The 24,149-nt window shown below is 49.5% G+C and overlaps 1 protein-coding gene across 1 annotated transcript in view; it reads left to right on the forward strand.

The window, feature by feature from the left end:
- The first annotated feature begins 423 nt into the window (after window positions 1-423).
- Window positions 424-24,149, forward strand: part of LOC147717958 (histo-blood group ABO system transferase-like) — a 145,368-nt gene continuing 121,642 nt past the window's right edge. Inside the window, exons 1-3 of the mRNA XM_086919898.1 lie at window positions 424-641; window positions 2,595-2,651; window positions 14,539-14,574. Of these exons, the coding sequence (XP_086776024.1) occupies window positions 424-641; window positions 2,595-2,651; window positions 14,539-14,574 (311 nt within the window). The remainder of the gene's footprint in view (window positions 642-2,594; window positions 2,652-14,538; window positions 14,575-24,149) is intronic.

Raw genomic sequence — 24,149 nt, forward strand, 5'->3', positions numbered from 1 at the left:
TCATGGGGTCAGTCCAAGCAGCCATCTGTACAGGGAAGAATTGGGAGACAGAACTCAAATGTACAATATGGGCTTACCGTATCACTCCCACCAAGACAAGATATAGCCCATTTAAGATTTTGAGTGCCCGTGACCCATTTATCCGGAGACAATGTGGCGTGGAAAAAACGGACAGTGCAGAGCAAATGGTCCCCTGCAGTAGTGCGCAGCAACCTAGAAAAAGCACAAAAGATCTACACAGACCACTACAACAGGCGGCACAATGTCAAAGAAACGCCACTGGAAAGAGGGGAATGAGTCAGAGTGAAGCTTGCTCAGTTGAGGAGGAAGGGTGACAGCTAGTTTAGTACGCCCCTGCAAGTTCGAGAAATTTATACTAGATCTGCCCTGTCGAGTGATGGAAAGATATGGTCCAAAGACAGAATGCCCACGTGCAACAAAGTGTTGAAGTGGGCCGAGACGGGAGCAACGCAACCAGAAAGGAACGACGATTGGAATCTGGACGAGGAGGAACATACGGCCGACACAGGAGTACCAAGTAGTAGCACCATGAACACCAATGCAGAAGAGACGAACACCACCAGAACACAGAGGAATCTAGAAGACACAGGACGACAGGTACAGCAGGAGAACCAAGGAGCGTGAGGTTCGGACGCGGATGGCAAACACCGGAGACACCAAACGATGCCCCACCCAGTGGTAGCAGTGACAATAGGACACGCACCCCGGTGAAACACACCCGCACTGGGAGAGCTGTAGTGCTGCCTAAAAGGTATCGTGAGTACGACATGAAAGTATAACCACCCTTCATGTGAACTCCACTCCTATTATACCATGTTGTGTTTGAATTGTAGTATGGTTAAAGGGGAGAGATATGTAGAATAGCACTCTAATGTTCCCCGTCACATGATGACGGGGAATGCTATGAGCGCAAACGGCCATGTTTGAGATAGAGAGCTAGCCGCGTTACCGGACGGTAGAGTTCCCGGTGCTCTCCTCATTAAATGAATAATTACTTAAAACCAGCCACAAGAGTCTGCCTTGTCTGTCCCCTTGCACCTCACAACATCATCCTTCAGAGGTTTAGAAAATGAATCCAAAGCAATATGGTGCATTGGAAATCTGTTTAAAGAAAATTTCGAAAGAATTAATGATACATGTTGAAATACATTGTAGGAACCAAATTATAAAAAAAGAACCAAAGCTTTATATTACATATCTTTCAAATGTATGCACTAGGAAACCTTCAGGTCGAGATTAAATAAGGTTAGACCTCCTCATTTTAATCCTGCACTTCCTCAAGCCTTCTCTGGCCCAACCCATGGTGGGATGCATGGCATGTCGCCGGTGGTGGCGTGTGACTGGGTTGCTGGTTCTAGCCTCTCATGGTGGGATGTATGCCATGTGGCGGGGTTCCTACTTCTTGCCGCCCCATCTCTTCCCACACTGATATTCTTGGAACATGATGCACTGGTCGCTATCTCAAGGTACAGTTGTATCTAGACTCATGGAGGGATGTGTGGCTGGGTTGCTGGTTCTTGCCTCCCATGGTGGGGTTAGGTCGTGGGGCAGGGCAGCAAAACTCCAACACACATAGGAGCAAAGCCTTATGTGTTGACCACCGAGTACTGTTGAAGCCTGGATACTTGGCACGATTAGGCAGATCCAGATCATTACAGGTATATTCACATAGTAGACACTTATCCTGCGTTGGCTAAAATGAATTACCAATAGTTTTAAAGTGTAGATAGTTCCTGTTTTCCCTGTCCTGAAGAATCGCAAGTAAATTACCATAGTGCCAGAAACATGTTGACCTTTATCTCTTAAACACAGACACACCAATAGGAGACATTATACTCTGATGAGTGCCGTGTTCACTGTTTTTAATTAGGGTAGGAGACCCCCAGAATAAAATAATCTACGCCAGGTACTCCCAGCCCTATTTTAACTCACCCACACATCTACACTCTTCTGGCCCTACACCTGCACTTCACCATACGGCTGTTGGATAAAAGATCTCTGACAAAATGCCCCTTTTTAGGTGAGCCCGTTGGGTATTGCACCGCCGACCCAACGAGGAGCAGCACATATGATGAAGCATGACACCTGAAAGGGTGTGTGAGGGCTTTAAAATCCACCAAATGGATTTCCAACTGTAGATCACAGTGGGGCTCAGTTGGTTCCAGCCTCTGGTTGACTCTTTAACTCTCCCTTCTTGAGGAACAGTATAACATTACTTAATTGAGTTCCACATTACTGACAGAATTGTTGGATTTATAAGTGCACCTTCTAAACACTACATTGAGCCATGAGGCTGTGGAATTTACTTTTAGAAATTACTGTTTTTGTGCACCTACTTTCAACTGACAAGAGGGGGAACAAGGTGGAAGCAGGCTAAAGGGACCTGTCCAGCCTACAGTTCATTGTGGAGTTTTAAGATGCGAGAGCCACTGTGCCACTAAGGACATTTATGGAACCACCTCTGTTTAAATGAACTGTACATGAGTGTAATCACTGATGAGGGTGGAGGAGAAATGGGAAGTAGTTTCGACTGCTGCCATCCAGAAGTAACCTTTGTGTTTCTATGCCTACAGTGCCACAGAGGAGTGCAGCACAGACTCGGAACATTGGAGGGAGATCCAACTTCCCTCGTGAGTACTTCGTAACTATTCATCACTTTTGATGTGAAAAGTCTGGCACTTTAAAAGTGTTTTGATACTCTAAGTAGGGTAGCTGACTGCAAAAAAATGTACCCCATTTTCAGGCCAAGCATGCGAGACCTGTTGTTTACACTTTATGTGCTTACATCCCGCCCAGTGCTTTTAATTTGTTACTTGGATTGTGCTTCCAAAAGCTTGCTTGCAAGAGGTGAATCCTTCCTCTTCTTCTCTCTTTTTTGCCTTTTTGTTTCCTCGCACAGAGTAGAGGCCAAGTACTGTATTTTTGCGCTTTGGTTGTTTATCTGTCCGTTTGGGGGACTATTTTATTTTTGGTTTCCTGCTTGTGTTACTGTTTGCCTGTGTTCAGGTTCGGCACCCATAGCTGCTTGTATTTTAATACAGCATATGTCCCTCCCATCTCGCTGCTATCCAAGTGGTTGTTTCAGTGCTGCGCCCATATAGGGGTAATAAGAGCTACACAAATGCTACAATGCAAATGTCCAACTGCTTGAGTTGTAAGAGCAACATGCAATTAGGAGACAGAACAAGGAAAGAGATGAGACATGGAATAAAGTCACTTCCTCTCTGTCTCTGGCTGCTTATGTCGAAGAGCTGTGCTATTTTATTATCTGCTGGAGTCTGACCAGTTAGAATGAAACAAACACCAGAGAAGCTCTGCAGTATGAATCTACAACACTGTTATCCCGATCTAATCCTCAATATATTCTATTTTAATGTTATGTCGTCCGTCTTTAATATCTATTATCTCTTTGGTCGTGGCAGTCCTCTAAAGTGTCGGGTAGGACAGAGTAATAAAAAGACGACTTAAACAACACACTTCTACACACCAGGAACAGTCGCAGGGTAAGTGCTAGCACAGGCTGAATGCCGATAGCCTGTGCCAGTCTTGGCTTGAAAGAAAAGCAAACTTAGCTACCAACTGGGATTAGAAAATAAAATTGAAAGAGCACCTGTCTTGGCTGTTTAAAAAAAGGCATTGGTTTTTCAAATTGGTGTTGTTTACACATTGTAATAGGATCATGGCTACCACAAGAATTAAAGACCTTAGTGGCTGATCTCAAGGTTACGTTTACTTTAACACCACCTTAGTTACCTCACTGTGCGTATTGATCGCTAAGCATATTTCTTCCATTTTGACTTAAATACCATGCTCCTTTCTGTTTTTTAATCGTAAAAAATAAAGGGACTTAGTAGTCCTTCTCTACCCTATCTATGCAATGTTAATGTTTTCTGAGATAAGTCATGCCTTGCATCCAGAAGGGGTCGAACGTAGCTGCCAGCCTGTAACTGGGTGATTTTCATTCTCCGATACCACAGTCACTGTGGGAACAAAAGTACAGCTTGCATTTTACAGGAGTAATAACGATCTTTGCGTGAAATAAAACTATGCCCAGCGTGGTGCTTCTGATTTATACAATACGACTCCTTTATGAACATACAACCGTTTTTTTTCTTTTATAACATAATTTGGTTCCTGGACTTCCTAGGTTTATGAGTTCTGCAAATTTACATCTTTTGTTGCGATTGCGCATAGTACCGAACTGAATGCATACGCTCCCTGGGGAATCAGTTTGCGGTGCCTGGGCTTCAGTGTTTTCATACAACGCTGCATTGAGAATTTCCAGGTAGATGCTTAATGTCACCATGTGTCAAAGTAGGCAACTGCACAATATTCTAACCATTCACAGGAACTGTTTTAGAGTTTAACCTTACACATAGAACTCGGACTGTAGCTCTATAGCTGTAGAATTTGGGTAAATTAGTGGGTCAGATTTCAATGTTTTATTTTTTAAAAGGACTATGCGGAAGGCACTGTGGGGGATTATCAGTATGTGTGATTCGCAACTACACTTTCTTCAACAATTTTGTAGTAAATAAGCACTTTACAAGTAGTAAATGTTGAAATAAGACCTTTATTGGTAACAGGTGCAGCGCAGTTACTGGCAAGGGAGAGCATCAGAAAGTAACTGACTCAAGAGTATGAGTCACCTTAAACATTCTAAATAAGAACTACCAGCCACCTGGCACGAGGAGACTGGCACGAGAAAGCTGTAATATAAATGTATTAAGACAAGACCACTACATTATCCTCCTCCTCAAATAAAATAAATGTAAGCAAAATAATATAAAATAGACAAAACCACAATATTTACATATTGGAATTTTAGCGAAATCTAGCAGGGACAAAACTCTGCCTATTACTCCTACGCAAAACATTAGAAGAATGACCTGGAGCAGAAGAAATTCAATTTTCATCAGAAGTTTCATTTTGCAAAATCCTGCCACAAGAATTTCTTACAATTCTAGAAACATTCCACCACTGTTTATTATTCATTTTGACAGCGTTTCCTTGAACTTTTTCTATGACCAATGGGTCCGAGAATTTTGAAGAACCTTTCTTTTTATACATAGGAAATTTCACAAGAACAATATCACCAACAGTAAATGAATGAGAAAGAGATCTTTTCCTTAAATCAAAATAGGTTTTTTGCTTAGACTGAACCAGTAATGGAGTCCATCTTTACCCATTTAGACATCCAACCAGGACAAACCTTAGAACAGGGGTTTCTTCCACGCAAAAGTTCATAAGGGGAAACTTTTGTGGAAGAATGAGGTGTTGTACGATAAAACCATAACATGGACCTTACTGCAGGATGTATGACGGTACAACCTGTACCGTCACAACGCATCTCTTTAGCACGCATCCCTTACAACGCAAGTCGTTACCACGACATGTGTTGGGGGTGCGGATTTCGAATAGTATAATTTACTATTCTAACACCAGTCCCCGTGGACCCTAGGGAAGGTGTTGGGATAGTAAATTTATTATTTGTAATCCTTTAGCGCCCTCCAGCGCAAGTCGTGGTAACGACTTGCGTTGTAAGGGATGCGTGCTAAAGGTACCGCGTTGTTAAAACTTCGTGGTAAACGATGTTTACCGTACTGCATTTTGTATATTACATTTCCCTGTAAAAGCCCACTGCACACAATTATTGAGAACACAATTCATACGTTCAACTAATCCGTTCGTTTGTGGATGATAAAGTGAACTTCTTGAATGAACAATACCACCTTGTTTCAGAAATTATGCAAACTCTTGACTCACAAACTGTACACCATTATCACTAACAATGGTTGAAGGAAAGCCTTCATGTAAGAAAATATCTTTGAGAAAATCAATTATACTTCTTGAATTTGGTTCACCAATGAAACGTACCTCAGGCCATTTAGAATAATAGTCAATTGCTACTATGGCAAATCTTGAGGAAGCTGGAAGGACATTAAACGGCCCTTCAAAATCAATGCCGATTTTTTGCCATGGTCGGTCTGGTAAATCAATTGGTTGTAAAGGTGGAGTTCTGACATTTAAAAAAAATTCTGCACCAGAACAAACTACAAATTCACCCACATATGAATCAACATCTTTATCCATTTGGGGCCACCAAAAATATTCTCGTAGCCTCCTCTTAGTAAGAGTTTTTCCCAAATGCCCCTCGTGCTCCTTTTACCAAACGCAGCTTCAAAACATCAGGGGGAATCAGCCTGTTGCTTCGTACTAATAGCCCATCTTCCATAGAAAGTTCTTCAGAAACTTTCACATAGGTTTGTAACGCAAATGAAACATTTTTCTCTTTAAGCCTTCCTTCTTTAGCATGTTTAGCAACAAAATAGAGTAAATTGTCCTTAGCAAGTTCATCTCTCCACTCCTTCTCACTAATAGCAAACATGTCATCCAATATCAGACTAGCAATAAAACATGCATCCTCATCTTCCAGATCTAAATTACATTAATCGTCTTCAACAGGAAACCTAGAAAAATAATCTGCCCTTCCATTCTTATTTCCCGGATTATATGATATTTCAAAATCATATTGTAATAGTTTAGTAAATAAACGAGCAATTCTCAGAGTTTGGTCCTTCAATTTTTCACCAGAAAGTATAGCAACAAGAGGACTGTGATCTGTGCGTAACTGGAAATGTCTTCCCCAGACATACAAATTGAACTTCCTTACAGCCCACCAACAAGCCAAATGTTCTCTTTCAATGACAGCAAAATTGAGTTCAGTACCCCGCAGGACTCTAGAAGCCTATCCTAAAGTGTTTTCAGTCCAATTTATAGATTGAGTAAGGATAGCACCAAGTCCCAAACCACTGGCATCAACCGTTATAGTACACATAGCACTTGGATCAAAAGGTTTGAGAATTTTCGGACAAATCAGCTTTGTTTTAATCCATTCAAAAGCCTTTTGAGCATGATCATCCCAACAAAATGGTACACTTTTCTTGAGCATGTTAGTGAGAGGTTGAGCCCTCGAAGCATAGTCTGGGAGAATACAACTCACAAAGTCCAATAAACGACTTAAGCCCATTCTTGTCTATGGGAGCTGGACTATCATCAATAGTTTTGATAAGAGCAGGTCTGGGTTCAACACCTGGTTCAGACAATACATGACCTAAATATTCAATCTTTTTGACTTTAAAGACACACTTTTCTTGTTTCAAGAGAACACCACTATCCTGCATAGCTTCAAGAACGTCAAAAAGAGCTTCATCATGAGAATCACTTGTATCACCATTTATCAACACATCATCTTGAAAGACCACCACACCTTTGATTCCCTTGAGCATACCTGACATAATCCTTTGAAAGACTGCGGCCGCAGAGGCCAACCCGAATGGCATACGACAATATTGCAAAGATCCAAAAGGTGATACAAATGCGTTAAGATGTCTTGAAGAAGGATCAAGAACAATTTGGCTGTATGCTGACGCTAAATCTAGCTTTGTGAACCCCCTGGAACCACGATTAAAGCTCAACATGTCAGAGATTTTAGGTAGGGGATGAGAATCCACCCATATGTTTTTATTTAAGCTGCGAAGTTCAGCACAAATGCAAAGTTCGCAATTTTTCTTCTTCGCGACAACCAAAGGAGACAACCGTAATGAAGATTCTATTGGTTCTATGATTCCTTTATTACACAAATCATTAAGTTCTTTCTCCAATTGGTCCCTTACACTTAAAGGTACATTCCTTAGCCTGTATTTAACAGAAATGGTACCATCTTTAACTTTTATGACATGAGTAAAACCTTTTATCTTGCCAAGTCTTTTGCTGAATACTGAAGGATAATGTTCAAACATTTTGTCAACCACATCCTCAGAGCTAACAACAGAAACTTGATCTTTGGTACCTGGAGGTAGTACCATTTTAAACAATCCCTGATGAAACCAACCTAAAATTGACAGACCTTTGATGGCCACATACATTTTACCATGATTTTTGCCTTCCCCTGAGCTCCAAAGAATCTTCAAAGAATCCAGCCAATTCAATTCTCCTTCCCTCATAAGAAACAGGAGATCTATTTGGAGGTGATAAGGAACGAGAACCCCAAACTCCAGTAAACAATTCTTGTGTAACTATTGTAATTCTGCCCCAGAGTCCACCAAGAAATTCAAGACTTTTCCTCCAATATTTTTATCCACATAGGGGTCAACACATTCAGAAATGTCCTCCAATGTGCCAGACATGTCACCAACAACAACGAACATATCGTTTAGATCATCTTGTATATTACTGAGGTTCACCTCACTGCTCACCGCATTGGAGGCGGCAGACCCGGGAGCAGAGGACGGCCCGGGACCAGGGTTCAATTCCCGATGCGGCAGGATTGTGGACCAGGGTCAGCGGACTCGATAATTCTCACCTCGGTGCCTACTCTAACCAGGGATCACACTCGGCAACTCTGGGCATTAGCTTGCCTCATCTCCACAACGGCCCCCCACATACGCCGGGGATGCCTGGTTTCACCTTGGAGATACCCAGTAGGGACCATCTCATAGGGAAAGCCAGGACGGGTTCCACAGCGGTCTATTGCGCAGAGATACTCCTTCGGGAGTCGATTTTAGCGCGTTAGAAACCCACAATTAAATTAAACCAGGGCGGGGCCTTGGTCCGCAAACTTTTCCATGATTACCGAACATAGTATGGCGAAGACTTCCAACCAAGTGTCAATCGATTTTTCCGGCCATAGCTGGAACCTTATCTTTTTCTCATCCTCTTTTAGCCCTGCCCTGCGCAAGTCTGTACCCTGTTGACCTAACATGAGCAGAGAGAAAATATCTATGAACTCCCTCTTCCAGATGATTTCTTTCGCAGCCAGGGGCACTTCCCAGGTCAAGGAAGACCGCCCTGACAGCAAGGGAGCGTCCAGCACCACCTCCTCCGGCGTCGTCGGCGGGGTGGGTGCTTATAGAGGCGCCATGGGAGCTACTGGGGTTGCCGGGAGGAGGGGCAGCGGACTGGGAGTAGATGGTAAGGGGGATGGTGTGGGTGCCAGAGATTCTGATGGTATGGGCGATGGTGCAGGTACCGGTGACTCTGGTACCATCGGTGCCAGCGGAGGGGGGGGGGCCCGGCCTAGCTAGATCAGGGGCGACAATCTGCTCCGGTACCGGTGCCGCCGGCGCCAGCGGGGCCCCTGATGGACAGGGACCTGGGGCTGGTAAGGTAGGGGCAGGAGGCCTAGGGACTGATACCCCCTTGTCCCATACATTCGCTGGGCACGCACCCCCCCACCCAGGTTGGATACACTCTCCTTCATTTCAGTCATAAACATTTGTACGGTGGACATGATCTTACCAAGATTGCTCTTTGTGGCATAGTCCACCGGGGGTTGCAAACCTTTTTGCTTGCCCGAGGGACCGGGCGTTTCATGAACCATTGCGACTGCCGAATTGAACCCACCCTTCTTTTTCGCGAGGGGGGGTGAGAACTCTTTGTTCGTGGCAATGCGTAACCTCTTAGACGCCCTAGTGTGTCCTGATCCATCCGTATCAACATCCTCAATATCTATAATGTCCCTGTGACAACTTGAGTCATTGTTGTTGGCATTGAGCAGCTCAGTGGCCCAAGCCATGCCGTTGTTCCTAACGAGCTGTAGAAAGGTCACCGCCTGCTCGTCTGCAGCCGACCCCGCATCGGACGAACTCCATTCGCACATCCTGATGAGGTCCTTTCACTCCTGCAATGGAAATGTAAGGTGACCATCCCGCCTCGATATATTTATTTCGCTCACGGCCGGAGAGGCGACCCCCCACCCTTCTGTGTGCGCCGCCTCCGTGCCCCCTGTGAAGTTTCTTCCTGTACTTGAGCGCTGACGGGGCCTAACGAGCGTCGTAACGGGCTTCTGTGCGATTGTCGCGACCGATAATCCGGCTTGGCGTCCTGCTCCTGTATCTACTGTGATAAAAGCACATATCAAACTTCGTTCTTCCTGCCCAGTGGTGCTGCGGCGGGACCGGGGGGGACCGGGCATGCACCGCTCCCCCCGAGTGCATTTGTTCTTGTTCGCCCCTTCGGAGCTGCGGGCACCCCCAAACCCCCTATCTCGTGCTTACCTTCTACCGTGCTCTGGCTCCATGCTCCCGCAGTCCTGTTGCTGCTTGCCTACCCCTGCCTGTAATAAGGAACACGCATTAAACACATACACAGCTACGCCTGCGACCAGGACAGCACTGGATACATGTGGAATCACTGTCCATATATAAACATACTGGCCACATGTCATACAAACTCATGTCCTCATTAAGGAGCTGCCTATTTGGGCCTAAAATTGTATACTCGTATACACATGCCCCCACACCTAAGTGCCTGCTCGTCCTTCCTTAAATATAGGTGCGGTGCGAACGCCCCCCCTTTAAAATTGACGTCTAAAGCCCTGATCAACCCCTTCTATAAATTGTCCTATGAGGGGCAATTTTTTAAAAAAAACAGCATAATGTATAATAAGTAATCTTATTGCTCTAATCTTATTAGTGAAGTAGTGTGGCTCACTGGTTAGAGGCGGCAGACCCGAGAGCAGAGGATGGCCCGGGACCAGGGTTCGATTCCCGACGCAGCAGGTTTCTGGACCAGGGTCAGCGGACTTGATAATTCTCTCGCCTCGGTGCCCACTCTGATCAGCGATCACACTCGGCAACTCTGGGCACTAGCTTGCCTCATCTTCACTAACGGCCCCACCAGACCGCCGGGGATGCCTGGTCTCACCCTGGAGATACCCATTAAGGGACCATCTCTCAGGGAAGCCAGGAAGGGTTTTGCAGCGGTCAAAGCGCGGAGGTACCCCTTCGGGAGTGATTCCAGCGCTATATAAGCACATAATTAATTAATTAATTAATTGCAGATCCCCATAACATTCTCTTGATGTGCTGTCACCATTTGTTCTTTCCCCGGTGCTGAATTTAGTTGAGCGCAGACGGAGAGATGGGGAGTAAAATAGAACGCTCTCGAACACAAGCATGCTGACTGTACGACAATCCTGCTGCCGTCAGACCATACTAATCTCTTGACTACGGGAAACCTTGTTGCTAACATGCTTTTGTTCTGTCCCCCATGCTTAGCCGATTGTGCGACAGACGGGGAGCCGAGTGCAATGCTTGTGCCGTGGTCACTCATGTTGTCGGGTGTCGGGGAGGGGGGAGCAACTGCAATGATCGCGGGCCCCTTTCACGCGTGGGGGGGAGCGGGGTAGACATTGGAGTGGATGAATAGGTGATGCTAACGCCGCCATTTTACAAACGTCTGCACGTGGGCCCCGAGGGCGAGAACTGCTCTGATCGCGGGCACTTGCACGCAGCCCTCAGACTCGATAACGCTGTACAGAAAATGTTATGTACACTCGAAGGCGGTCCTCAACGCAACACACTGCCCCTGTAAAGTCATTTACACAAATCACGCCGTCCCGACTTAACCTGTAGCCCATGCTACTCGTTTCCTAAGAGGTCGGAGCTGAAGGGGGCTCTTACCTACCGAGCCACGCACGTTTAGAAGCATGAGACAGTACCGAGCTTAAGATGCGGCCCGCGAGCGCCCGACCACCGTATGGCTCACAACCCTGTAGCCCACAGCGGCCTCCGGCGCTCCTGCATCTCATACCTTGATGAGCAATGCGTGCCCCCCCATGCATCCACAAGCCTCTGTCCAATTCCAGTTCGCCCGATCTACAACGTTACTGCGGCCCATTCAAACTCCCCCCAGCCTCACCCCACACTTTTTGATTTCCGAGCCTGGCACCCCGCTCGATAGCCATATCATTGATATCGCCTTCCATGCTCAGTGCCCGTGCGGCCTCAGCCTGCCGACTTACCCACGCCAAAATGTCCACTTCTAAAGCAAGCCCTCCTCTCCCCCCCCCGCCCGATCCCATTGCCACACGACCTTTCCACGGATGCCTCCACCTCCCCGTGGTCTCTAGCCACGAAGCCCTGTGCAACTTGGGTTTTGCCCAAGGACGGGGCACGGGGGGAGGTGAAGAGTGTCACGCTTACCTCGATCCCGACGGTGCTCGACGATGGGATAACAAAGGGGGATCCCTCAATCCCGGCGATGCTCGACGAGAGAGATGAGAAAGGGGGATCTAAGGGACCTGGACGGGGAAGGGGACTGGCTACAGCCGTTGCGGCTGAGTGGGCCTGGTGGCAGCCAAGGATGCGACCTGGCGGGAGAGGGGGCAGCAGACAAAGAGAGCGCGTGGGAGGAGGGGCCACCCCTATACACCTATAGCCCCGCCCCTTTCCCCTGTCCCTCGCGCCGCCCACCCCTCCAGGATGAGCTGGCTGTCTGCTTCCTCTGCGATACTACGGGGCCTGCCCTCCTATGGGGACCCCTGCAGGGACCACGGGCATCCTGCAGAAGAAAGGCAAGGCTCTTGCCAGACCCTGTTCCAGCGCTCTGGCGACCACATCCTTGCCCGCCAGGGTGGCAGGCAACACATGCGTCTGCACAGGTGTGGGTGCTTCATAGCCAGCCCTGGCTAAGTTGCCGCAAAGGGCTTCTGTGAGGCCACAGTGCTCGAACTCCACAATTGGCCGTGGTGGATCGAGACCTTGTACCAAAAGACCCAGCTGCTGCCTAAGGCTGCACACATCCTTTTCAGTCTGCTCGCAGATATAATCCCCATAGCGGCCGCACAGCGCACACACTGGCTCCCCGGGTCGTGGCCATCGCTGACTCTTGCTGAACGACTTCACCGGCTCTTCCTCTAAGGAGCCGTCCGTGACGACTGCTGTTGTCAGAACATCTGGCAGCGGCCCTGCTATGTACGAGTTATCGAGTAAAGGGGTAGCGGAGACCCGTTCAGGAGTTGGCGGAGAGCGCTCGTCCAATTAAGGGGTGGAAGGGGATATAGATTTGGGGGGAGAAACTGTGGCCAAGAAATTACCCTCTTGGTGGTAGTCTTGTGAATGTGCCACCGGTTTGTCCCCAGAGACCAACGGACTGAGGCTGCTCTTCTTGGCAGGGCAGCTCTCCTCGTCTACGGTTCTCTTCACTTTTAGTGAATGGGGCAAAAACATCGTACCCCAAACGCGGCTTTTCTCCTCTTGTGAACAACAAAACTTATCAGCAACAGTTCTATCATTCAGTGAGAAACTCAGAGCAGCGCCATTTCAAAACAAGCTGGAGCCCGGTGACTGACGAGCAGGGAGGGAGAGGAGGGGGGTGAGAGCAGAGAGCGAGGGTGAAGGCGCGGTCCCGAAAGTAAACAAGCTGGAGCCCGGTGACTGACGAGCAGGGAGCGGGGGTGTGAGAGCGGAGAGCAAGGGTGGAGGGAACAATGAAACCATGAACAGTGCATGTGTGTGTGTGTGTGTGATGCTCGACCTCAAAAAAAGTAGTCCCCAAAATAATATATAAACACTCTCAGTGTAGGAAAACTGTAGTTGGTCGGTGCTGCTTCCTCCCAAAACAGAAGTGACGTATTGGATTGCCAGCGAACAGTAAGCGAGATAACAACAGCAATGCTAGAGTTAACCTATGGCAAGCGGCAGGAGAAATTACCCTCAATATTGTATTTACTATAGGTCTCGCAGCACAAGCGCTGTCTACGCGAGACCTAAAAAGAAAACTGCTTTATTTAAAAGAGGTACCAGACGTGGAGGTCCGCTGAGCCCAGCAGGCCACCATACCTGGAAATGCCAGCCATCTCCAATGTTTTGATATTTTGATATTTATGTGCATTTCTAAAGCTCTAACGTTCGCTCCCAAGGGAGCATCATGGCGCTGGGCAAGCTGCGGAGAATAACTGAAAGAGTAGGGTGTGAAGAAAGAGAGAAGCTAAATGGCAGCCAAGACAGAGGAGTCTAGTTGTTGGTAGACCCATGGGGTTCCAATTTGCGAGTGCCTCATGAATATGCATGAGGCATGCAAATAGAGATCCCATTGGGAATCGCAATCAGTGTCGCCGACACTGTTGTACATACCAATTTGCGACACGCAAATTCCTTGATCGTACATTTGACCCTAAGTCCCCCTTCTTTCAGGTGAATTCAAGCAACTGATTGGCTCTTCCCCTAAAACTGCCTATGATTACAATTATCACTGCTGGCGGCAAACGGGAGGGTCTGGAGGAAGGTTACCACGAAAGGGTGGAATAATCCATTATATCGGGGGAGGTAGGGGGATGTGAGTGCGCACACACCCGGAGTACTGGGGGGGGGGTCACGTTTGCTGAGTCAGAAATCTAAGGCCCGGTGAAGCCAAGAGCCTGCAGGTCTAGAGGTGAGGGGATGGACAGGGGAGGTTTGGGGGATAGGGTGAAACCAGGGAGCTTGGGGCATAGGTCGCCAGGTTTGTTCTCTCAAGAAGCTCTCCCCCATGACATGTGATTGTTTGGAGGTGGCCTGTGCTGCGCTGGAGCAAAGGTCTTTATTGACTGTTTTAAGCCACTGATGTCACGACGCTATAGATAAGACAAAGCTATCCCGTGTGACTCCAGATAAATATGTAATGATTTTTCCACAGGTTGCACCTGCTTTGAAAAGCCCCTGCTAAGCATTCTTTCTCGTCTTTCTTCTGCAGGATGAACTATGCCCAGCCGGCTACCCTGACCCAGTCGTAAGTACCACGCTACCCTTGGCTAGCTTACAGTTTCCCAATGTAAATAAAAAAGAGTTAACATATATATACGTAACTCCAACTTCCTCAGCCTTTCAGCTACCCTCTGAAGTCAGTGTATAGCACATTAACACATAACCAGCTGCCTCGAGGCACTGAAGCGCTACATACAGGACATGCTGTGCACTTGATGGAATCGTTCAGACCGAGCATTGCGATGCTCCTCGTCAATTAACGGGGTGCGTGGGGTGTTTTCGGGTAGGACAGCTCACACAACCCTATCCTTGCCTTCAGAGTCCCTCCTGTTCCAAACATAAGACACCCTTTGATTCTGTGGGCGCTTCCTATTTGCAGACATACCCGAGGCCCAGGAAATAAAGGGAGGGCTGTGCTCAAGGCTCTGCCACGTGTTTGTGAAGCAGCGGAGCCGGGTCTTGAACCCACAGCTTCCCACTGCAGTGCCAGTGTTTCAAAGCAGCCTGAGCAGCCTTCTTCTGCGTGACTTGCCTGTCTTTTGTCTTGGAGCAGGAGTCGTGGGCTGACTTACACTGCCCACTGAACCCAATGAGACAATGACGCCTAATGCTACAGAAAGGCGGGGACTGCAAGCAGCAACAGGATTCCTGTTATTTATATTTGTTTTGCAGCACTGCCACGTGGATCAGTCTAGCTTTTCTAATAGTACAACTTTGATTTTTATTGACTGATGGCCTTTGAGCAGGAACTCTGTGAGCTGACTATCCGTGTGCTTCTGTGTTCCACTGGACAGCTCTTATTTGCCCTTTTCTGTGACTCCCAAGTGTTCTTGCATTTAACCTCTGTTGACTCTTGGCCTTGGATGGTTGTCTCTGAGCGCTCGGAGAGATTCTCTTGGTTCCTGGTAGAGTTTCTTTTACCTTGGCCAGTCACTGATGTCAACGGGCCTCTCGTTTAGGCAAGGCGGCTCCTGGTCAGATGTTGGGTGGCTCTAGGCGGATCTTGGGAGGCTCTTGGTGGATTTTGGGTGGCTCTAAGGTAGATGTTGGCTGGCTCTTGGCGGATGTTGGCTGGCTCCTGGCGGATGTTGGCTGGTTCTTGGCGGCTGTTGGCTGGCTCTTGGCGGGTTCTTGGCGGATGTTGGCTGGTTCTTGGCGGCTGTTGGCTGGCTCTTGGCTGGCTCTTGGCGGATGCAGGCTAGCTCTTGTCCGATGCTAGCTGGCTTTTGGCGGATGTTGGATGGCTCTTGGCAGATGTTGGCTGGCTCTTGGCGGATGTTGACTGGCTCTTGACGGATATTGGCTGGCTCTTGGCGGTTGTTGGGTGGCTCTTGGCGGATGCTGGCTAGCTCTTGGCGGGTGCTAGCTGTCTCTTGGCGGATGTTGGGTGGCTCTTGGCAGATGTTGGCTGGCTCTTGGCAGATGTTGGTGACTCTTGGAGGATGGCGGCTGGCTTTTGGCTGATGTTGGATGGCTCCTGACGGATGTTGGGTGGCTCTGGCGGATGTTGGGAGTCTCCTGGTGGATGTTGGCTGTCTCTTGGCGGATGTTGGCTGGCTCCTGGTGGATGTTGGCTGTCTCTTGGCGGAACTTGACTGTCTCTTGGTGGATGTTGGCTGGCTCTTGGCGGATGTTGGCTGGCTCTTGGCGGATGTTGGCTGGCTCTTGGCGGATGTTGGCTGGCTCCTGGTGGATGTTGGCTGTCTCTTGGCGGAACTTGACTGGCTCTTGGTGGATGTTGGCTGGCTCTTGGCGGATGTTGGCTGGCTCTTGGCGGATGTTGGCTGGCTCTTGGCGGATGTTGGCTGGCTCCTGCGGGATGTTGGCTGGCTCTTGGCAGATGTTGGCTGGCTCTTGGCAGATGTTGGCTGGCTCTTGGCAGATGTTGGCTGGCTCTTGGTTGATGTTGGGTGGCTGTTGGTAGATGCTGGGCAGGTCTTGGCAGATGTTTGCTGGCTCGTGGCGGATGTTGGGTGGCTCTTTGCGGATGTTGGGTGGCTCTTGGCAGATGTTGGGTAGCTCTTGGCAGATGTCTGCTTGCATTTGTTCAATGTCTGTTGGCCCTCAGCGGCTGCCTTTTGAGGATGTATATGACTGGGTAGATGTCTGTTGGCTCATAAAGAATAAATGAATATCCTTTCTTCATGGTTCAGTCTATCCTTGGGGGTGGCGAGAAAGCTTTTTGATTATGCATGGTTCTCAGTCAATTATTGTGATCCGCACTTCATTTTTATTGTCTCATCAGTTAAAGTTGACCTCTGTTTGATTTTAAGTGGCTTGTTGTTGTTCTTTTTAGCATTTGTAATATTTATTTGATATATTTAGATTGTCCTCTCACTTGCTGTAGTTCTCTCAGTTAATGATGGGTTTATTTTTGGTGGATTTAAGAGAAGCCATGGTAAATCCATATTGGCACAGCGAGAATTTGTGCTGGCCCTGGAGCAATTCTTATGCCCACTCAAAGACTTGTATTGGTCTCTAGTAGATTTATTTATGATTGAACACTATGCCTGTGTTTGTTCTCCACAGTTGTGTCAGCCCAGGATTGATCTATTTTCACACTTTTAGCATGTCTGTTGAACTTATTTTTTTTGTTAGCCCGTAGCAGTTTTCTCTTTTCCTATAGATTTATATCTTTTGGAGGGTAACAGTTTTGTTACTGATTTTAACGATTTTTTGGTGTCTACGTCGATTCTTGGTGGTATTTCTCTAGTAAGCCCCCCCACCCCCCACATTCCTTGTGGTCACACCTGGGAGCTACAGCTAGCCTCTTTACCTCCATAATGACGAGGGGCAAGCGACTGAAGGGGGATTATAGAACGGGACAGCACCCTTTTGTGGACCCTAACATATGCTCCCTGAGTTTCATATGGGTTGGGCGCGAATGGAAATGGGTAGTTGTTCTATCTTTACTTTATTCCCCCATCTTACTGTAATAATGCACTGCTGGCTCTGTCACCCAAACTATATAACCTATGTCAAAATCTATGTGTTACTGATATCCCACAATCTCAGCAGAATTGGGCATTCTGGGGCCTTTACAGAATGTGCCATTTTGAAATATACACTGTGTGTTGATTGTAGCAAAACGTTGATAAACAAAAATGTAAACAAAAACGAATTGCCCACTTCAGATTTTCAACTCGCCTTGTATTTCACGTTGTATTGGGGTAGATTATGTTAAATTTGTAGGATTATACTATCAAAGTCTCAATTGTGCGTTTCTGCAGTCTTTATGCTCTAAAATGTGTGTTTCTGTTGTCTTTTGGTGAGCTTGTTGGCCACTAGTACATTTCAGTTGTTAGATTTGTTGTTGGCTGTTGCATTTGTGTTGGCTATTAGAAGATTTCTATTGATCCCCGGAAGATTTCTGTTCACCCATGACGAGTTAACGTTCAGTCTGTGGGGTTCAAAGCACTTAATTGATTTATGTTTCTGAGTTGCCCTTTTTGCTTTCTTTTGGCAAATTACTACTCCTATATAGATTTATTTTCTGGGTTTTGTAAATTGTTCCTGGAGCTTGGAGATCTCTTGGTAGGTTTCTGATGACCCTTTGTGTGTTTCTATATTTCTTGGTATGTTTCTGTAGCACGTTTAGTGGTTTTCAGTTGAGCTTTCATATATATTTTACTTATGTACATTTTGTTGCTCATTATTTTATAGTTTGTTCTGGTGGAATTCTGTTGTTCATTGATATTTTTTCATTGTCCTTTGCTGAATTTTCTTTGGCCTCTGTCAGGTTTTTTTTTACCCCTAAGGGAATCAGATTTCTGTTGCCTCTTTACAGAGTTCTATTGTTCCTTTTCGATATTCATTTATGACTTTTATGAACATAATAGCTTAAGCATAATAGCTTAAGCGTAAGCGCCGAGATACCCTCATGGGTGATTCAGCGCTATATAAATAAACTAACTTCAAACTTCAAACTTTGGCTCTTGGTATTTCTTTTGTTACTGCATGAGTGGAGAGACTTCTGTTGATAAATAAAGGATGCATGCTTGCTCATATTGGTTTCTATTGGTCCAAGTGGGATTACTGTGGCCCTTCATATGCTTTTATTAATGTTGACTTAGTTCTGATCGTGGCTTTCTGTTGGCACTTGGTAGGTTGCTTTTGAGGGGTGTCCGATTTCCTTTGGTGGGTTTGTGTCCCAGGTTTCTGTTAAGATTATGGGGAGTTTTTGATATTCTTTGATGGATTCTTGATGGTCCTTTTGCAATTTCTTTAGAGTGTTCATAACTATGACGACTCCTTGTGATATTTCGGCTCCTTAATGAGTTTCTGTTGTATCCTGGTGTGGTTTCTTTTAAGTAATGGAGCTTCAATCCGAAACCAGTATCTGAAAGAAACAGGTTAGTATTAGATTCCTTACCTTAGAATATCCCCAGGCGTCAGACTGGATCCGGAAACTTTTGCGTAGCAGTACCCTTGCACGTCAGTAGGCGTCGTCTGCGGCTCCGCGTCAGTCATTGGCGCCGGGATGACATTGCCGGAGTACTTAGACGCCGCCCTCGCGCGCTGACGTCAGTTCCTATTTTGTTCCGCGCCAGCAAGCGCCGATCCGGGAACAGTGGTAAACGTAGTCAATTTTTGACTAAACTTTTTTGATAATTTTTTTCGAAGTCGAACGACTCCGTCGGTGCCGGTAGGGATGCCCGGGTTTAAGCCCTGCGTCGACTGCAACAGACTGATGTTGGTTACCGACCCCCATCGCCGGTGTCTTCATTGCCTGGGGCACGACCACGATGACAAGTCGTGCCCCGACTGCCGGCCCTTGACGTCGAAGGCTAGGAGGGAGCGGTCCCGCAAGCGTCTCGAGCTCCGGCAGTCAGCCCTGTGCCGTTCGATGTCCCGGTTCGGATGGAGGTCGAGGGAACGGTCGCGGGGCCGGAGGATTGACACCACCCCTCGAGCTCCAACTCCTCAGGTAAGAGGCACAAGAAGTCGAAGAAGCGACATCGCTCTTCTGACTCCCCCTGACGCTCGCGCGACGCGGCCAGCGGTTTGGGCGACACCACCCACGCAGCTCCGCCGGAGCCGCGGGCGTCGCGGCCTGCTCCATACCCGCCGGTCCCTGGGCAGAACGCGACGCCCGAAGAGATTGACGCCTTCCTCACGGCCATGATGTTGCTCGCTCCTCCATCGGGTTCCACAGCGCCTTCGGGCCAAGAGGCCCGACTGGGAGCCCAAGCGGGCCGGGTGCTTCGGCCCCGGCGGCGACTTCGGTCCCGCGCCGCAGGGCTCCGCTGGATCCGGTTCCAGATCCGGGTCGTCACCGGTCGACCTTACGACCTCGCCGGTGCCGGCCCCTAGGGTGTCGACTCCAGCGCCGTCCACGGATGACGTCATCTCCAGTCCCCGCTCGATCCGGTTCCGACGCCGCATTCGACGCAGAGAAAAGATTTTTTCTTCTATGATCCGGCCCCATCATTTTACCCTGAGTACCAGGAGATGGGTGGCGAGGCGGATTGGGAGGGGTCTGAGGACCCTCTGGCGTCTTATCAGGACTGGGTAGGTGAGCTGGGGATGCCAGTTGTCTGGCCACTTCGCCAGACACTGGTTTTATCTCCCCTCCTATCGTGGCTTCAGAGGAGGGGGCTGCCTATAGTGTGGTGTTGACGCGAGCTTTATACCTTGAACTCCCCGTTGCGGCTGTGTGGACTAACCTCCTAACTGAGGTCCTTAAACCGCAAGCAAGCTCTTCGGAGCCTCTGTTGTCATTTAATGAGGCCTTGTCTGATGCTCTTCTGGGGACCTGGTCCAGGCCAGCTACAGGTCCCCATGTAGATAGGAACATGGCCAGACGCCAATGCCCTGCTCCGGGCGACCCTTGCTTCCTGTCCACCCATCCCACTCCTTAGAGCCTGGTCATACAGGCCTCTAACTCCCAGACCGCATTCCCGACGGCTCCCCCCGATCAGGAATCCAAGAGGTACGAACAGTATGGCAAAAAGATGTTCTCCTCACTGAGTTTTGGGTTGCGGTCCGTTAACACTGCGTGCCTCGTGGGCCGTTATACCCACTCTCTGTGGGACACGGTCGCGGAGGTGCTGCCACAATGTCCGGAGGAGGCCCGGACTAAACTCGCCCAAGCCCTTGCGGAGGGTCGAGATTCGGCACTGTGTGGGCTGGAGACAACGGACTCGCTGGGCAGAGCGATGGCAACGACAGTGGCGATTCATCGCCACGCCTGGCTGAGGTCTACCAACTTTTCGGCTGATGTCCAAAACACCCTTAAGGACATGCCGTTTGATGGCCGTCGCCTCTTTGGCGACAAGGCAGACAGTGCGCTTGAGCGCTTTAAGGACTCCAGGGCTCCGGCCAGGTCCTTGGGCCTGTTGGCCCGTGCCAGCAATCTGCTGCCTTTCGCTCCTTTAGTGGCCAAGGAAGGGGTGCCCCCACACGTCCTGCCAGCCACGGGCTGCAGACTAACATCCAGCGCAGTGGCGGATGTGGTAACCACAGTGGCGGTGCCCTGGGACAACGGCGAGGTAGTCCACATCCACCCCCGCAGCATCCGCCTCAAAGCTCTCCTAGTCCGAGCTTTCAGGCCCACGTGACGCCAGTGGGGGCCAGAGTTCGCCATCACCTCCTCCACTGGCGCAACATCACATCGGACAGGTGGGTGCTGCAAATTGTCCGAAGGGGCTACTCCCTCCCCTTCGAGGCGACCCCTCCAGCCATGCTACCGCAGTACCACCGCGTGTTGGGGGATCACTTGAATCTTCTGCGAGAGGAAGTTACGGCCCTCTTGGCCAAGGAGGCCATCGAGCGCATTCCTGGGCCAGAAGTAGGGTGTGGTTGTTACTCCCTCTACTTTCTGGTTCCCAATAAGGGCAAAGGAAGGAGAGGTTCAAGATGCTGACACTGGCTCAGGTCTTGGCTGCCCTGGACCCGGGAGCCTGGAAGGTAGCGTTGGACATGCAGGGCGCTTATTTCCACATCCCCGTCCTGCCGGCCCACCTACCTGCGGTTCATGGTAGGCCACGAGCAATTTCACTTTACTGTGCTCCCCTTCGGCCTTACCAAGGCCCCACAGGTGTTCACGAAAGTGATGGCAGTGGTCGCAGCTCATCTGCGCAGGTTAGGGGTTTCAGTCTTCCCCTATCTCGACGACTGGTTGTTGAAGGCGGGCCCGCCCCAGACAGTCGTCAGTCACCTCCAGACTACAGCCGACCTCCTGCACCTGCTGGGGTTCTCCATCAATGTGCCGAAGTCACACCTGTGTCCCTCTCAGAAGCTCCTCTTCATCGAAGCGGTTCTAGACTCGGCCCAGTTTCGGGCTTATCCTCCCGAACAGCGGGTTCGGGATATTCAGGTTCTGACTCCGATCTTTCAACTGTTATCCCGCGTGTCGGTCAGGTTGATGCTGCGGCTCCTGGGGCTGATGGCGTCCTGCATCATTCTGGTGTATCACGCCAGGTGGCGGATGCGGGCTCTGCAGTGGGACCTGAAGTTTCAGTGGGCCCAGCATCAGGGCAAACTTGTCCGACCAAGTCTTGATCTCGGAGGGCACTGCTAGACAGTTGCAGTGGTGGCTCACAGACCACAATTGGGTCAGCAGCAGATTCCTCTCCCTCTCCCTACCCCAACCGGAGCACGTAGTTGTGACGAAAGCGTCCCTCCAGGGCTGGGGAGGCCGCATGGGAGAGGCGGAGATCAGAGGCCTCTGGTCTCCGGCGGAGTCCCAGCTCCATATCGACCTTCTCGAGCTGCGGGCAATCCAGCTTGCACTGATGGCATTCCTCCCCTCTGTCCGGGGGAGTGTAGTGCAGGTGTTCACGGACAACACCACCGCCATGTGGTACTGCAACAAACAGGGCGGGGTTTGGTCGTGGACCCTATGCCAGAAGGCTCTGCGCCTCTGGCAGTGGCTGGAACATCAGGGCGTGACCCTGGTGGTTCAACACCTGGCAGGTTCCCGTGAACGCCAGGGGAGACAAACTCAGCCGTCGGTGAATGATGGATCACGAATGGCGTCTGAACTCGGACGTGGCGCAAGGCCTCTTTCAGCAGTGAGGAGAGTCTTGGTTAGATCTATTCGCCACAGAAGAGAACGTGCAATGTCATCAGTTCTCCGAGTTGGAATTTCCAAGGCGGCACTCGCTCGGAGACGCTTTTCGGCGTGAGTGGAGTTGCGGTCTGTTGTACGCCTTTTCGCCTATACCACTTCTGCCCAGAGTGCTGAAGAAGATCAGGCGCGAGGTTCTCCTCTTTCTTCTTTCTCTTGCCCAGCAGGGCTCTGCTCTGGGCACTCTGAAGGGCTACCTCTCGGCCATTTCCGCCTTCTTAAGGCTACCTGATCAGCCCTCTTTGTTCAAGTCCCCGGTTGTAAATAGGTTTTTGAAGGGCATCGCGCATATGTTTCCTCCAGTTCCTTTCGTGATGCCTCAGTGGGACTTTAAACTTGTTCTAGCTTTTCTGATGTGCGCTCGCTTTGAGCCACTTCATAACTGTCCTCTTCGCCTCCTTACTCTGAAGACCGCTTTCCTGGTTTCCATCACCTCTGCCAGGAGAGTGAGTGAGCTCCAGACCCTTTCTTCTAAGCCTCCTTTCTTTTCAGCCCATCCGGACAAAGTTGTGTTGCGGACGCGACCCTCTTTCCTGCCCAAGGTAGTCACAGCCTTCCACATCGGGCAGTCCATCACTTTGCCCACCTTATTTCCGCCTCCGCATCCCTCAAAAGAGGAAGAGAGGCTCCACCGTCTGGACCCAAAGCGTGCACTCTCATTCTATCTGGATCGCACACGGCAGTTCCCGGTGGATGACCAACTCTTTGTTGGTTACGTGGGCGCTAAGAAGGGACGGGCGGTGCACAAACGAACCATTTCTCGATGGGTTGTTTTGTGCATCAAGGCTTGTTACTCTTTGGGCTGGCGTGGCTTGGACGCCGATCGGGATGACGGCGTGAGCTCGCAGCTCCGCGCGGAATCCCGCAAATTCTCCTGATTCCTGCACCCCGAGCGACCCGTGGTCGACAATTCTGCCCTACGCAGTGTAAGGGGGCCACTGGGCATCGGTGGCTGGCTGCTGGGGGTTCGCTGGCCCCGGGGAAACCTCGATGAACGACAACCGAGGTGTCGCCGAGAAGTGTGAGGAAAATGGCGGCGGGGCGGACCGACGGCTCCGGACGACGACATTGAGCAGTCTTGGCACCGACTGGAGGGGGGACCCACTGCTGTGAGATCGGCGCTGTGGGGACTGTGGAGACGGTCCCGAAGATTGGGGGACCGGTAGCCCGACGCGGCTCGGGCTTCGGGGACGATTACTTGCTGCTATCCTTCCTCCTTCCCCTCCTCCCCTCGGATTTGAAGAGTGCGAACCGGATGGTGCCAACCCGCTTTGTCCTTGGAGTGGCGGGCATCAGAGGGGGCACTTGATCCTGTACATTATTGGGACGCCTGCCCTCCACACGGCAACTGCCGGGACTAGTTGAATCTCTTTGCCTGTGACGCAGTTACCCAAGATGGCGGCTTCGGGAGGAACGGCGGCCTTGGAGCTGGGACAGGAGGACTTGGCGGCACTGTCCCAGGTGGGCGAGACCCCCCCCCGCAGCCGGACCAGGAGCAGAGGCTGAATCGGTGCCTGGATGCCATATTG

Source organism: Lissotriton vulgaris, chromosome 5, assembly GCF_964263255.1.
Source record: "Lissotriton vulgaris chromosome 5, aLisVul1.2, whole genome shotgun sequence".
NCBI classification, from domain to species: Eukaryota; Metazoa; Chordata; class Amphibia; order Caudata; family Salamandridae; genus Lissotriton; species Lissotriton vulgaris.